Source organism: Phaethon lepturus, unplaced genomic scaffold (genome assembly GCF_000687285.1).
Source record: "Phaethon lepturus isolate BGI_N335 unplaced genomic scaffold, ASM68728v1 scaffold38775, whole genome shotgun sequence".
NCBI lineage: Eukaryota > Metazoa > Chordata > Aves > Phaethontiformes > Phaethontidae > Phaethon > Phaethon lepturus.
Window position 1 is genome coordinate 2,313 of NW_010540510.1, and position 16,767 is coordinate 19,079.

Consider the following 16,767-nt stretch of genomic DNA (forward strand, 5'->3'; position numbering starts at 1 on the left):
CCTTCCTCTACAATCAAGTATAATGCCCTTCCAGAATCAGTAGAAACACAGCAAATACATTTAACTGAAGGAAATGGTCTTGTTTGATGTTAGCAGGAAGCTGATAGGAATATCCTTAAATGCAAACTGATATGAAATGGAAATGTGTCCAAAACTTCTGCTGTATGTAGTGTCATCCTTAGTGGATTTCAAAGGTTTTAACTTCCTGGTAATCAGCTCTATCTGTCTAGAGCAATGCAAATAAGTTGTATTAAGATGGTAGCAATGTGGATCTTTTCTTATAGCCACAATATTTTTTTTAAAAAAGTAGTTGTGACTTCTATGTTGGGTCAAGTTATCTAAAAATCATAAGCAGGATTCTTCTCATTTATGTTAATGCTGGGTAAAAGAGCAGAAGCTGATTTGAAAACCTGTAAGCTGAAGGGTGTTTTCCAGTAAGTTGTTTGGGTTTTTTTTTTGTGAAGTCTTCAGTATTGTATTTTCTCCCACAGTACTTCGAGGCGGCAGAACCAGCCTCCAGGGCAGTATGGAATTACCTCTCCAATTAGCTTGGCTCCTCCTAAGGATATAGATTGTATTTATACTCAGAAGCTAGTTGAAACAATGAAGCCATTGGGGGTGTTTGAAGATGAGGAGGAACTGAATCACAGGTATAAGACGACTGTAAAATTTGTTAATATCTTGGTTTGTTTTTTTTTTTTTTAAAGGCAAACTTAACATGAGTTTTCTTTCCAGGGTTGTTGTTCTCGGTGAACTGAATAACTTGGTCAAAGAATGGATTTCAGAACTTGGTGAGAGCAAGGTAAGGATTTTCATATATTCTTATCAAAACAGCTGAAGCCGTTTTATTTCTTTCAAAGGCCGTACTACTAGGTTTTATGCTAAAGTTCAGCTTTTAACTTTCTTCTTAAGCATCCAGTAGAGCTGTAGTAACTGCTGTTGAAATGAGGTATAAAAGTTACTTCAGATCAAGGTCTTGAAATCTTTGGAGCACTGAATAAATTTGTGAAGTGGCTCTATCAGTTGACCTGTAGCACTTAACAAAGCTGAAACAATGTGTTGTGGGGCGAGATAGATGGTAAATGGGCACTGATCTTCTCCACACAGCTGACAGCACTTGGTCTAGTTTGAAATTATTACACTAGACTTGCCTTTTGTATAGTTCTTGGATTGCATTAATTTATGTGCATCTGCTGCAGGGAAGACTAATAATAGGTCTTAATTTGTGTAAATTAATGAAAGGACTGCTACATTACTCATACTTTTTCTTGAGTTGCAAGCATTCACTTCAGAAAAACCAGTATCAGTCTGTTAGACTAACAACTCAGTATGGGAGTGAGAAGACATTTTCTGGAGGCTGTTGTAGTCTAAGTAACTTGTATGATAGTTCAACTTGCACATGGCTTGATGTGTATCTCATATCCTAAAGTGAACTCTTTTTCTTCTACCCACAGAATCTTCCCCCTTCAGCAGCAGCAAATGTTGGTGGCAAAATATTTACCTTTGGTTCCTACAGGCTTGGAGTACACACTAGAGGTAGAACTTTCATTGTTTGGTCATAGTTCTAATGTTTGAAAGTGACTTCCAACAATAACAGAAGAAATGGAATCTCTTTGCAGGTGCTGACATAGATGCAGTTTGTGTTGCTCCTAGACATGTGGAAAGGTCGGATTTTTTTCAGTCGTTCTTTGAAAAACTAAAACATCAGGAGAAAATAAAAAATCTAAGAGTGAGTAAGCTCTCTCCTTGATAGATTGTGCAGCTTCTACAATAAGAATATTGATGTTAAAGACTCGTATTGGTAGTGAATATCTTACAATAAAAAAAGAGTACCTTTTAAAACTCTTTTATGCAGCATCAGAATGTTGAAGTCAAGCTTTTTGTTCCTTTCCCAATGACTGACTGTAGATCACACAGGAATCTTTCTGCTGTATTTCTCCCCTACCCATGGTTTGGGAGTCAGTCAGCTGTATCAAAAAGGAAGGTTGTCCTTAGGAGCCTTGCTTTAATTTTAGATGTGGTAAGGGGCTTGAAAATAAGGTAACCGCTGCAGGAAGAGGAAAGGGCAGCCTGAAAACTAAGGAAGTTGAATGTGATTTGGAAAGGCTTCCGTCAGTACCTTTGCCATGGAATTCTTCTGGATGTACTTTAGGACCTCTAATTCATTCTTCTCTGGTTGTGTTCCTCTCTGGCTGCTCAGCCTAAGACTTTGTGGAGGGGATGCACACTTGTCAGCTTTACGTAAAGTTAATAGGAGCTCTGCTGTGAACACACAAAATGGCTTCATAAAATCACCCTCGGGTGCATATGCTGGCTACCCTGCATGTAACACTGAAGTCCTGAGAAGTTTCTCTTAGCCTAGTCTTCCTTGTGCAGACATTTTGAAAGACTTCATGTGTGTTGCTAATGAGCCTTCCTTTAGATGACTGTCACCTGAAAACAGACTCAGAGTGGACTGCGGCACGGTTCTAACAAGTGGTCTACAAAACTGAACACTGTCCTGCAAGGTAGCTGATAGTATCTCAGGCATGGAGAGAATGAAAACACAAGAGACTAGTGTGCATGGTCAATTGTGGACTGAATGTTTTTTAGATTTTTCTGGATGCTAACCAGTAGCAAGATAGGTACAGAAATCTCTTTTCTTCCTCACTGCCAAGATAAGTACCTTACAACCACTGATAATGATGTCTCATTGTGCAGTTTGTTCATTACAATGCATGATCAGCCTCTGAATCTCTTGGCTAAATAACTTCTTAAAGCTAGTATCAGTACTGTATTGGTGCTATAATGCTTGCAGCTTATAACCAATTTTGTTGGTTCGGAAGCAACTCAGTCTTTATACTGAGTAGTTTAGTAATGTAAATTCTGTATTGTAGCATATTTTAGGAAAAACATTAGTGAAAGATGTTTTCTTACAGTTATCCTCTCCTTTACAGGCAGTTGAAGATGCATATGTACCAGTTGTCAAGTTTGAGTTTGATGGCATTGAGGTAAGCATTTTGGTTTTTTCCTTTAAGTGAGCAATTTTTTTTTCTTGATTTTTTTTTTTTCTTGCTTTGGAATAGGATAACTTTCCCAGGGACCTGTGATGCTGCTATTTTGGAAGGTTATTGGTATCCTAAAGTATATTTAGGAAACTAATTGAACAGCCTGACTACAATCTATCCCGGGAGAAGACATGGCAGTAGCATGGGAGCTTATAGGAGAATAAACCCCTAGGAAGCTTGGCAGGCATGGGAACATCAGGGACATCTCTTTCTAAGCCCGTGCTGTAGAGCAGGGTAGCCTACTTGAATAGCACTTATCTGACAAAGATTGTGCAGAGTTGGGAGTAGAAGCAGTGTCCTTGCTAACTCTTCTTGCCTCTGACAAGCTAGCTTTCTACAGAGGGATGTGTATAGTGTAGGTCACTCTGTGAATCACATGAGCAGACTAAATGTTTTGTTGCAAATCAAAAGCTAAGTGGTCATGAGACAATCTGGAAAATGAAAAGTAAAAGTACTCATTTGACTCCTGCCTAGGTTGGTCAGCTGTAGGAATCCTTGTCTCTTGAATACATCTTATGCAGTGAATAAAGACCTGCATGCTGTAGTAACTAAGCAAGTTATCACTATCATGAAGACACTGATTCAATGACCTTTTTGGGGCCCTTATCTGGCACAGACATTCACAGATAATTTTCTTGCCTTAGACTGTACTAAAAAACAGATACTTCAGGATGAAAAGAGTTTACTGCATAAAGAAAATGCTCTCTCCTTTGTTAGAGGTGATTGAACTTACATGTTAATTCTGTGATTAATTTTAAATTGCCTTTTAATGGAAATTCTAAGTTTAGAGTATCTTTTCAGCATAAAACCCTCCCTTCTCCCTAGCTTAAAACAAAAAGTGGGATGCAATGAAAGTTTTGTAAACAAAATTTGAAACTTCTAGCCATTTACTTGAGTTTGCTGGCAAACATGTCTCTTGGGAGATGTATCTATAGTTACATGATTCTAAATACAAATGTTAACCACTCTTTTTAGACCCCCCCAACTGTCCTCAGTGCACTAGTGTGCTGTCAGCAAACAGTGTGGCTTTCTAACTTGCGGTTGTCACTTTTTTCCTCTTAAGATTGATCTCGTGTTTGCAAGACTGTCTATGCAAACTGTTTCTGATAATCTTGATCTTGGAGATGACTCGCGTCTGAGAAGCCTAGATATAAGATGTATACGGAGCTTAAACGGTAAGCATATTAGCGCATCTTTAAAAAGAAAGAGTTACTAAAATTGGTATAGAATGCGCATTACACAACCCGGGTTTCTCTACAAGATGCAGAAGCTGATCTCCTGTATACCTGGGATCTGAGGAGGTGGCAGGTGGGCTTAGATTTAGATGTTTCAAGGAGTTGTGTGTTTAGATAGATCTGTATTTCATGTTTCTTTGATCAGGGTGTGTACATTGTTCCAGTTTGCCACAGCAACTGCTTCAGATGAATAGGCAGAGCACTTGAGAGAAGAATGTTTTGTAGTTCATAAATTAAAAAAAAGATATTTCAAATAACTGAAGCTTAACTTGCTCACTGTTTAACACTGACTGGTTTAATTGTTCCTGGCTTTCAAAAGAAACCTAACTTTCAGAATTCTGTAGAAAATTATTATTAAAAATTATTGGCTATAGTGTAAACTATGAAAAAGCTGTTGAAGGGCACAAGATACCTGAAGTGATACTGAACATTGTGTGTAATCTATAATTTTTAGGGCAACACAAAGCCAGTAATCGAAACTTATTTTCATAGACTTGAACATTAAACTGTAAGCTATTGATCAGTATAGCATAAAACTGACTTGTACTTGTTATGAGGAACACTTGTACTTCAACTTTTTTCTTACAGGCTGCAGAGTTACTGATGAAATACTACATCTAGTGCCAAATAAAGAGAACTTCCGGCTCACGCTCCGTGCAATTAAACTGTGGGCAAAACGTGAGTAATGTGGTTGTTCATGATCTCTGAAGTTTTTGGAGGCACCTCATGCTGAAAAAATAAGACCATTCGAAGTACTTCAGTTTTGGATAGCTGTTTAAATGACAGTTTCTTGGGTTTTGGTGTGGTTTTTTTTAAGTAAAACCCGTTTTTTACTTTAGATTCAAGGTCTGTCAGTGTGGTAGATGCTGTGTGGTTTTTAATGGAGGTAGAGTGGGGAGGAGAGGGGAGTGCCTACTCTTGCAGATGCTGTATTGCTTGTCAGGAGCCTGACTACAAATGATAAAAATGCCAAGTTAAGTATAAAAGCTTGATACGTAAGGAATAAGAAAATACTGTTTGCGCACATGGCTAGAGCAAGTACTAGAAGAATGGCAGAACTTTTTTAAGGGAAGTTGGAGTGAAGCAGTAGCTATAGTAGCAGTGTAGGCAAACTTCAGAGTAGCAGTATTTTGGGAAGTGGTGTGATTATTTTTTTTTTTTCCTCATGACTAAGGACCAACAATTTTGGCCTCATTGCACTGCAAAAATAACTGACTTTGAGGCTGAAGCGTACTAAGGATTCTATAGATTTCAAAGCTGGTGCTGTAGATTAGAAGGAATATACTTGGGTACTGAAAGACTACGGGCTAACTACATTGTATCCGTTCTAGGCCGTGGCATTTACTCCAACATGCTGGGATTTCTTGGTGGAGTTTCCTGGGCAATGCTAGTAGCAAGAACATGCCAACTCTATCCAAATGCTGTGGCTTCTACTCTTGTTAACAAGTTCTTCTTGGTCTTTTCAAGATGGTAAGAGCTATTGATTATGACTACTTAAAATTGTATAAAGTAACACTTTTAGAGGTAGTTTTTCATATAAGATCTACATTGGCAATGTTTAACCATAGCCTGAATTACACAGTAGAGTTTTAAATGGACAGTTAGTTACTGGCCTTTCTTATACAGGGAATGGCCAAATCCCGTATTGCTGAAACAACCTGAAGAAAGCAATCTTAACTTGCCAGTATGGGACCCTAGGGTATGTAAACACTGAATTCAGAAGCCTTTAAACTTTCTTCTAACCTAAACTGATGCTAAGCAAAATTGTTTTAATGTCATAGGTGAACCCATCAGACCGTTATCATGTAATGCCTATCATCACCCCAGCCTACCCACAGCAGAACTCTACATACAATGTATCCGCATCAACGCGAGCGGTAATGATAGAGGAGTTCAAACATGGTAAAGAAAGTTCTTTCTGTGCTTATTAACTGATTAAAAAGTATAATTCTTGGTATATGAAACCACATTATCTGAATTTGTTATATTCCACAAGCTGTTCTGCCCTTTTAGGTGGAATTAGGTCTGTGAGAAGTATGCACGTTGCAGGCAATAAGGGACCAGTTTTACAATGAACTGTTGTAGCAGACCTGTATTGTGTCATGGGAGTTCCAGCTCTTTGATCTGTCAATTACTGTTTAATGCCTTTATCTTGTAAAGTTTATATCATGCTCTGCTAGCCTTAAAAACAAAATGGTAATAAGGTTTTCAACCTTAATTGTAGGTCTTATAGTTACAAACGAGATTCTCGAAGGAAAATCAGACTGGTCGAAGCTCTTTGAACCACTGAACTTCTTTCAAAAGTACAAGTATGTATGAAATCTGTCTGAACCTGAAATTATTTACTTCCTGGTTAGCATAGTGAGTTTTAACTTGCAGTCTAAATAAGAGATGGCATTAATGTTTGATTTTCAGAAACTGGAGGTAGTCATATGGATTTTGGTAAGGGTAAGCATAGGGAAGGTAGAAAAACTGTATGTGTTTTGCCACTGACACTGTTTTTACTGGAAAAAAAAATTCAGCTATGATATTTAGAATGTAGTGGAATGCAATTCTGAAGGATATAATCGGGTTTTCTTCAGTTAATACTATGCTGAATACAGGATATAATCTGCCTTGTCTGGAAGTCATATTCTATACATTTAAGACAGTCTTGGTTTCATGTGAAGGAATATAAAGTCCTGAGCTAGTATATTCATTTTCCTTCTAGACATTTTATTGTGCTGACTGCTAGTGCCTCTACTGAAGAGCATCACTTAAAGTGGTAAGTTTTGCTTTAAACGCAGGTTCAATACGTAATTGTACTGAATGATATACAGTTGAGTACACATATTCATTGAGTTGAGTACAGTTGTGCTCATGTACAGTTGAGTACATATTCAATTCAGTGTTGCACTTTTAACTGTATTAACAAGAAATGAAGTGTTAAACTGTGCAGCTCTGCATGGAATACAGTACCAAGTTAAGTAGACAGCTGATCAGCAAAATTAAAAGCTTTCTTGTGGAAGGAAGTTAACATAAATCTTGCTGTTTAAGAAGTTAACCTGAATATCTGAGTCACGATGAGAAGGAACAAAGGGGGTTAGTGTGTGTATGCCTGAAGGTCAGATGCTCTGCATCATCTGGAGAAGCAGATGCAAGGAGTCTAAGCAGACTGCTTACCCAACACTGCTTTAGTGAGGAAGATGTTCCTCGTTGCAGAGACTGAAGCAAACAGGGATTACTTGGTGTAATCAGCTGTGTAATGGACACTGGAGAGTTAGATCTTTCACTGACATAGAGCGGTGGTCTCCAAACATTTTTGATTGCACGCTCCTATCAGCAAATAAAACCTTTTGAATGGGTACTTGCAATATATACATCTACTTATTTACAAGTACATACATACACATTACTGAAGCTCTAATATTTTCTTCCCATACCACAATGGATTGTCTTGCGCACCCCCTGGGGTACGGACACCCCCCACTTTGAAGACCACTGTTGTAGAGCCTTAGAAGACTTGGTTTCATAACTTTTTTACTGAAAGACATGTTTAATTTAGGCCTAGATTGCACTCAACGCTAAGTTGCTCTGGTTATGTAGTCAGCCTATTCCAGAGCCTGCTTTTCTCCAGTGAAGTGAAACAAGGCTGTTTAATCTGGGTGAAACTTGACAGTCTGCGCAGAGCATCTGCATGTTGATAAATTGTATTTACGGAGTTTTAATCTAGTAGTGTGCTCAGACATCTTACTTTTAGTGCTGAAAACGATCATTTCAGCACGCTTGGTATTGGATAGGTACATTGTAGGAGTGCCGATCTACTTTGTGGAACTTAATGCGAGAACCACCTTAGTTGTAGTTATTGACTGCTTATGACATGATGTTTGTCGCTGTCTCAAGGGAGATATACCAATAATAACTTGTTTAACCTATGTGAATGTGCTGACTGACTGTGAATCTTCAAATAAGGGGAAATGGTGAGGAATTAAGGCCCTGTAACGTGTGTGTTCTTAAATTTGCAATGGTATTCTTTGTTAAGAAATTAGTACTTTGCCTGCCTTGGTCAAGTAAGCAAGCAAAACAGTTCTGTAACAGGCTTCTGTTCTGAGGGCACCTTGGTTATACTTCAAAGTTTGGCTTGCGCTTTAAGGCAAATAATTCTAGTGCTGTCTCTAGAAGACAGCTTACTTATCTGTTAAAGTTGTATTTCAACATTAATACCTTTTACCTGAGCTTTCTATGTTTGCTTAAAAATTGTACCAGCTACAGGTTGATGTCAGTCACAGTTGGGTATACAACAAGGAGTTCTGGGCAGAGGGCTTAGAGCCAAGTACTTTTTGATGTGAAATGTTTTAAGTGAGTAAATAAAAATGGGGAAAGTTCTGGCTCCAGCAAAAGCTGATGTTTTTGCAGTGACAGAAATGGAGGCAAATGGGGCTTAGTCTTGCATCTGGGAAAACTGAAAAGTAGAAGATGAACTTGCTTCAGTTTGTCTAGTCTAAGAACAAGTTTAGTTCACCAACTCTCGAATGGATTTGGGAATAGATAGCACATCTCTGTTGTTCATCATCATAAGATACTTTTGAAGAATATACAGATTTCTGACTTTCAAAGTTAGCTGTGTTTTAGGTAAAAGGGTAAAATTGCCTGTACGTTATTTAAAAGAAAAGCCTTAATGGTCATGATTCAGTTCTTGGGTAAGTTTCTGATGAAACTGTGTGGACTAGATCATTTGTTAATGGAACTATATTTTTCAATTTGGCTAGAAGAGGGTAAACTCTATTCACTGATCAATCTGCAGGAAGGATTGCATCTTTACTCGGGTGTAATTGAATGGTTGTGCTTGAGGCTTTTCTAAACTGCTCTTCTCCTTGATCTTCGGGGTAAAAGAGTTTTGCTGCACTTCAAAATGCAGCTAGAGGTGCTGGGATCTGCTGCTTGATATTTTCATCATAGGTTATAGGTTGAAGTGTTGTATCTGAACAGTTAGGGGTATGAGTTAAACTTCTTTACCTCTGTATTTGGGAACTTTAAGGCTCAAATGTCACTGGCGACACCTCAAACTACAGTGTGTGCGATATAAAAATCTAGTATCTGCTCAGCTGAATGCAACGTACTACTTACTGATTGGTTAGCATTTTTGTATTTGCGTGATATTATAAGAAGGCATATAACTACTGTGCTGCATACAGTTAAAAATTAGTAATTATCTCTTGTTCTTATTAGGATTGGCCTTGTCGAATCTAAAATTCGTGTGCTGGTTGGAAACTTGGAGAGGAATGAATTTATAACTATTGCACACGTGAAGCCGCAGTCTTTCCCTGGCAACCAAGAACTCTGTAAAGAGTGAGTTTCATTACTTTTCTGAAATACAGCTAGGCCAATGTCTTGCAGCTTGCTTATATTCATTCACCTCGGCTCATCTGTGAAAGACGTTTACTTACGTACCTACTGTTTTGTAGGCCCAAGCTCTGACAGGCAAGGTTCTGAGCACGTAAGATCTTTTTAAAGAAGGAAGAACTTAAGAGAGGACTCTTAGAACTTAAGTATGGGCTGAGTCTAATCTTTAACTGCTGCGTACAAATAAACTGTTTTGCTTAACCCCTTTTGAGAGTAGATACTAGCATGCAAATAACTGGCATCTGTGCATAAATGATAGATTTGTGAATTTTGTCTTTTTAGGAGTGCATATGCGTCAATGTGGTTTCTTGGAATCGTATTTAGGAAAGTTGAAAATGCCGAAAGCGTTAACATTGATTTAACGTATGTTATACAGTCGTTCACGGATACAGGTAAGCCTCTATTTTGCTCTAGTCTTGTAGGGTTTTGTTCATTTATCCTAGTAGGAGTTGCTTCACAAAGGGAACTGTGCTTCCTTCTGGTATTAGCAATTAGATATTTCTATAGAGAGCAACATATAGACTATTAGCTTTAAAAATGTACTATTTTGACACTTTGGCAAAGTAAGCCCATCTTGAAACAAAAGCGTGTAGTACAGTCATACACCGTATACCATATGTGAAATAACAGTTCCGCAGATCGTAGTGTAAACACGCACAAAGGAACTGCGTTTCGTGAAGTCAGATGTGAAGCCAGGAGATGTGCATTTACTGGGGGTAGCTACGCTTGTCAAAACCAGTTGTCGGTTGCTGAAGTTTGAAAGTTGGAATTAACTGTATCAGACCCTAAAATCATGTTTGTTGACAGTATTTTTGCAAAATAAGTTTGATATGATGCCAGAACTTTGAAAGTCAGTGAGTTGTCACATTGTAATTACATGCAATCTTTTGTGTGAACCTTCATGTTCATCTTCCGTTATTACTTTTGATAGATGTAGAAATAAAGTAATATTGCAAGTGGTGTTAGATAATGCTAGAATAAAGGGGTTTTGGGGTGAGGAGTAGTTTGACTGTATAGGTCTTTTTCCCTAATCCGTTTCCTTTTTCCCAAGCTGACTGCTCTTGTGCCTTTCAGAAGTGCATGGGTGCTGTCAGGCTCATGCCTAGCCCTCCTAATGAAGAACTAAGGAAACCATGTTACTCTTCTGAAGTAACAAGTGCGTTTGGACAAAGAGCTGTAAACAGTGGACTCATTTAAGCGTTTGCTTGTGCTGACGAAGAGTTTATCCATACCAGCATGAGCTTTGTGTTGTCTTGCTCAGACAACATGAGTAAAGGCAGTAAAACCTGACCTTTTTAGCTTATGCTTTGGGATATGAGAAAAGCACAGAAAAATGCTTGAAAACTCCCTGATGCTTTTCATGTTCGTTACATCCAGTGGCACTGCTTTAATGTTGTGGCAAATGGAAATTATGTCAAGAAGGTTTATGTACTGCCAAGAGGCTAGAACTAGTGTTAAATCCTTTATTTCTATAAGTAAACTTGATTAGTATAGCTGAGCGCTCTTAGTTTAGTGAAGCACAGCCTATAGTATGTTTCAGATACAGGGGTTGAATCCAGAGAGATTGAACAGAAAAGGTATATCCTGGGAGGTGTGAAGTTCTTTGGCAAGTGGGGCAGGGACCAGTAGTTATGTGCGAGAAAGCTTTTATGTGCCTTGACTCTGAGAGAATATTTTTAGAGGGCAAAGATTAACTTCAACTTGATGGGCTCGAGAATATAAGGCTCAGTGTCCGGAAGGCTTTTGTTAAGTGAACTTTTCTCTCACTTTTACATGATAACATTATTGAATTTACTTTGGAGCAGCTGTTCATATTGGTGGGAATGTTCACATTTGTGCCTTTATTTCACTTCTAGGTCTCCTGTAGAAAGATTTATAAGCCTTTTTGTTGCAAGTCTGTACTTTAATTCCCACTCTGCATGTTAGTAAACTGACTTTCCAGTTATGTTCATGATAGGCCTGTTAGATAAGTTTATCTAAATGTGACTTAATTCTGTCATAACTGCTGTGCTGGTATAGCATTTTTAAGTTGCATAAAAGGCTGTTTGCAGACAGTTAAGAAAAGCTGGTTTAAATTGTAGTGATTCTGATAAGTCAGGTGTCCCTAAAATCCAGTCTCACTTTCTTGGACAGATAGAATTTTAATATCCAAACTACTGAGAAGTTTTATGATGTCATAGAACTGTTACAAAAAAACCCACAAACACCACCATAAATATAAAATTAAAAATGAGTTTGAATCTTGAGTAAGGTATCTGGTCTCTCAACAGCCGTGCGCAGTTGGGTTGATTCAGAAAATCCTCCAGATCTATTGTCATCCAGAAAACTAATGGTTCAGAGTATTATCTCCTACAGGTTAAAATCAACTCAGATGTGAGTTGCATGATTAGCAAACCACAGCTGTAACTGAGAACATAAATAAGTATTTACACTTAAAGAGGTGTTATTTATCTGATCTGTACTGGATGTGAAACAGGCATCTTGGGTCGTGCTCATCATTTTCAGACTGTATGTGGAATGCTTGGGTAGCATTTCGTGTCCAGTTAGGCTGGAAACGTCTTGTTCTTTGTTCGGGCTGGACAGACCTAGAGGCTTGCTGTTTCTAAAGAAACTGTATGTAACTTTGACAAATACCTAATGCAAACATCCTCACTAAGCTACACCACCAAATGTCATGTTAGTTTACAGACAGGCTAACAACCTCAACGTGCTAAAGGAAGGTATGAAGATTGAGGCAGCTCATGTGAAGAGAAAGCATCTCCACTATTTTTTGCCTGCAGAAACCTTACAGAAAAGAAAGAAGGTATAACAATAATTTGACTCTTCTGGCAGTATTTGTTTTTGCTTTAATAATTACTTGAAGACTTCATTATTCTTTTTTAACTGTTGCTTCAGCAAAGCATGCCAGATACCAGTCAAAATGCTAGTGGGATTCAGTGCAAAAGGACTTCTTCAGCTGGAACCTGTTTGGACAGTTCCAGAGACACGGACTCCAGAGCATCATATAATTCCTCTTCATTAAATAAGATATCTAAATTGGACACCTCTCCAGCAGAGATAGAAAGGTTAGCACCATAACCTTAGAACTGTGAAGAAGCTGCTTTTAACTGACTCACAATGCGAATGAGGTCTAGGATTTCTTCTTTGAATCTGTGTGGATCATAAGCATGTGGAGCGTGCTCATGGCTTTGGGAACAAAGCTGGCATCTCCTTTGGGCATGTTGGGGGGAGACGGGATAAAGAAATCCTTGAAAAAATTAACGTACGTGAACACGTGCGAATGAAGAAGAATTTGGTATCAGATAAGTTATTTGGTCTTGAATATAAATCCCCTTAGGTTAGTGGGTAACTTGAAGCTGGAGTATTTTATGTGTAGGTAACTGTTCTTTCTCACAAAGTATGGTTAATTGAAGTGCTGATCTTGATCACAGAAACACTAGAGCTACTGCTGACTTAGTGGAGCAGTATGAGAACTCGGGCAGTCAAAGTGTCTGTCACTTCCTGAGGAGTCCATAAGCTACTTCAGCACAGGAGGAATATGTGATCTTGAGAGTAATAGCCCAATACTACCGAATGTGTGATGCCTGCTGTGTTCAGGCTGTCTGGTACTGTAGGAGTGCATGTATGGGTGGAGCAGATACAGTCATTGAAAGCAGCGCAGAATGCCAGATATACTAAGCTGGAAAACAGTACCAGTACGTAGAGACTCACTAAAGAAAATGCTTAACTTTAAATTTGCAGCCTGAAGTTCAGCAAAATTAAGATCTTCTGCTGGATTGCCTGTGAGTTTGTGGTGTTGAGTAGAGCTGTGACAATGAGCTAAGAAGGTAGATGTTAGTCTTGCAGTCCATTTCATGTATAGTGTTTTACAAACTAGCATTTTCTGACTTTTACAGAAATGCTGTGCATCAGAGTTCTACTGTTGCCAACAATAGAGAGAAGATGGCTCGTATAGCTGTGCCACCAGTGTCTAAGGGACTCTTCATTCCTGTTAATGATTCAAGTATGTATTGAAGTAGTGGGTGGAATGCAGTCTTTAATTTCGTGGCCGGACTCTAAAAGCTTGGTGTCTCTTACAGAAATGGAGGCTACAGTTGCATCTGGACCTCCAATTGGTTACACCGTTCCAGGACATAACACAATTTCTCAATACAGAGCACGCTTTGTCCAAGGACAGCGTGAATTAAGTGGGACTCCAATTATAGATCCTAAGAATGCGGCACCTAAAGGACCATATTCACTGACCTCTAAAGGATGTCATTTACCTACATTGGAGGAATGCTCCAAAAAAATAGATGGAGAGAAGGTAAGGAAGGGGTGCTAGGCCAGGGAGGGTTTGAAGTAGTATTAATTATGGGTGTAGGAGGAATGAAATAACTGAGGAGACATGCATATATACATCCCCAACGGATTCAGGAATCTAAGCTTCAGCATAATGATAGTTTTACTAGGATGTAAATATGAGAAATTGACTTGGATATAATGTGTAGCTATTAAACGATTTTCTGTCCAAGATCTGGTGCTAGTGACTGGGTCTGGTGGCAGCATCTCTAAATACTACTGTACTTATATATTACTGCACTGACCAATTGCTGAATGAACTGGCTCATTTGGAAGCAGTTTATAAAACAATTCAGAAAAACATTATCTCAAAATGGGGAGGATGTGAATCTTAAGAATGTAGAAGAGTGAGCTAATCTTGTTCTGGCAGATGATTTTTGAATGCCTATTGATAGTTTTGCTGCTTTAGAAATCAGCAGCCTGCTCAATAGGTTGTCCACTACTGAAACGACAGTGTGGAGTTGCTTGTTAAATCTTGTTTTTGTGGAAGCTTTAGCTTAATGCTTGATTTGTTTCATTGCTGCAAATAAATCTCCTTAAATAGCTGTTCTTGTGGCTTGACCTCTGATTTGAGGCAGAGGCAAAGAACAACTAGAAAAAACTCAATTTTGACAATGGTAAAGAATCAACTTGCAGAACTGTTATCTAGTATTGAATATTTCAAGTACAGATTTCAAGGTTTGGGTAGTAAGACTTTGAGAGATGTGAGATTCCTGTGTGGTAATCTTGTCTAAATGTTGTTTTAAGAATGGTCACTAACACATTTAATGTGTTGACTGGAAGCTGTACCCAAATATGAAGGTATTTTTCGTGTAGCAATTATTTTGAGTCTGTATTCCGTATTATTTTGAGTCTGTATTCCATTCTTCTAGTTAACTGGCCAGGATTCAGCATTCAAAGATGGTGGCAATCTAGAAGATGTCAGGAGGAGATCTGCACAAAATGTAATTTTAAAGTGTTTTTACTTAGTGGAGTAACTGAAAAGCTGAATGGACTGTTCTAGTGCCTAGACTACCTCACCGAAATACTCTACACATTTGTTGATGTAAACAAAAATGTGCTTTTTGGTTTAATTTATTTCAGTCTTCACTTCCCAACTATTACACCTGTATGACCTATCTGTTAAGCATTACTACTAGATGATTTGGTAGTATCGAGCTTCTTGCCATGCGTGAAATCAGATTTTTTTTTTAAACCACTTGATTCACTGGTGTAAACTAAAACTACTATAAAGACTAAAGCATTTGGCCTCTTAAAGGGAGGATAGAAGTATCTATATTATAGTGTAGCTTCCTACTGAAGCATAAATTATCGAGGGCACACCATCAAATCAAGACGTGGTCTTTTTGGTAGGGTGAAGGTTGAAATACCCAAAATGCTGTACATGTGCTTATAGGGCTTAAATAAAAACCCCAAAACCCGAGGTGGAGGTTGTCAATGCATGTATGTATTTAGCTTTTAAATATCCTAGCTGCCAGACCTTGCGGTCTCTCAAGTAATGAGTTTGATAATATTGCCTAATAAATCCCTTCTGGCTTTTTTAGGGTGTTCTTGGAGGAAAATCCATGCTGATTCCATTTATCAACCCATCAAGATCACAGGTATTTATTGTGCCTTTGTGTTCATCAGTAAAGTGAAACCAGAATTTTCATTTTATGTGCAGAGACTTACATGCTATTAATCCCTGTAAGTGTGGTAGTTCTAAGTAGTTGGTAAGCTTTTGCCTACATGCTTCCACCAAATTGAATAGCTGAACAATGACCTTGAAGTTTATCCACAAAAGCAAAGCCAAAGTTTCCAAGTTATTGAACTTGAAAAAAAAAATTTCTGTGCACTCGAACACTGATACAGTTTGTTTCCCGATTGGCTTTTTTTCTTAAGCAAAAAGATCTGTACTCCTTGCAGACCTTCCATAAGGTGATCTGAGCTCTTATTATCTTAAATACTTGTATACTGATTTCTGTGACAAGACTTGGAAGCTTTGAAGTGTAGAAGTGGCTTTAACTCTTTGTGTGAAGTTGAGGGTTATAATCTGAACAGTAAAGACACTCTGTTTTCCTGATCCATGGATCTGAGACGAACAGTAGCTTCCCTCTATTATGCTGTTGAGCAACTTGCAACTCATTTCCCCCTCTCAGGAATATAATTATCTCAATTGATGGCAGGAAAGAAGTGTGCAGACAGGGGAAAATATTTCTTTCTCTGTAAACTGGTGGCAACTAAAGTGGTGTGGTGAAAAAATCCTTCTCTAAAGATTTGGTTTTGGGCCGTACCATTTTGGTACTTAAAGAATGTTGTTCTATTCAGCTAGGAAAGGGTTTATCTGCTGCTACTTCTGAATTAACGAATTTAAAACTTCCTTTTTTTTTCCCTATGGCATCTCTTTGTGTGTTGTAGAGGCTTTCCAGTAAAGAACTACCAGATTCTTCATCTCCTGTTCCAACAAATAGTATTCGTATTATTAAAAGATCCATCAAACTTACCCTTAATGGGTAACTGGTATCTCTTCAGGTAAAGATGATAATCACTTGTTTAGTGGTCCATGCTATCCACATGTGTTGTAGTTAGTACAAAGTATGGAAGGTTACTTTTGCCATACTGCAACTGGCCAGTTAAAATCATGGTCCTATTTTATAGTATTGTTCAATGCTTGCTTCCTTTTGAATTACTCTGCATAATCTTGTAACAGTTATCCTTACTAGTCTTTTTAAAAGTCTTAACTGTCACAAGCTGAAACAGCTTTTGAAAAAGGCACAGAAGGC

General features: G+C 38.2%; 1 protein-coding gene across 1 annotated transcript; it reads left to right on the forward strand.

Moving 5' to 3' along the window:
* Positions 1–491: 491 nt before the first annotated feature.
* Positions 492–16,497, forward strand: PAPOLG (poly(A) polymerase gamma; the record flags this gene model as incomplete). Its single annotated transcript, XM_010287457.1, has 21 exons — positions 492–650; positions 736–802; positions 1,455–1,536; positions 1,620–1,729; positions 2,937–2,990; positions 4,111–4,222; positions 4,871–4,960; positions 5,614–5,752; positions 5,909–5,981; positions 6,064–6,184; positions 6,507–6,591; positions 6,993–7,046; positions 9,491–9,610; positions 9,947–10,056; positions 12,346–12,467; positions 12,560–12,729; positions 13,561–13,667; positions 13,744–13,970; positions 14,878–14,949; positions 15,550–15,606; positions 16,403–16,497. Coding segments are annotated over 21 exons (2,226 nt in total), but the record flags the coding sequence as incomplete, so codon positions are not given.
* Between the last annotated feature and the right edge of the window lie 270 nt (positions 16,498–16,767).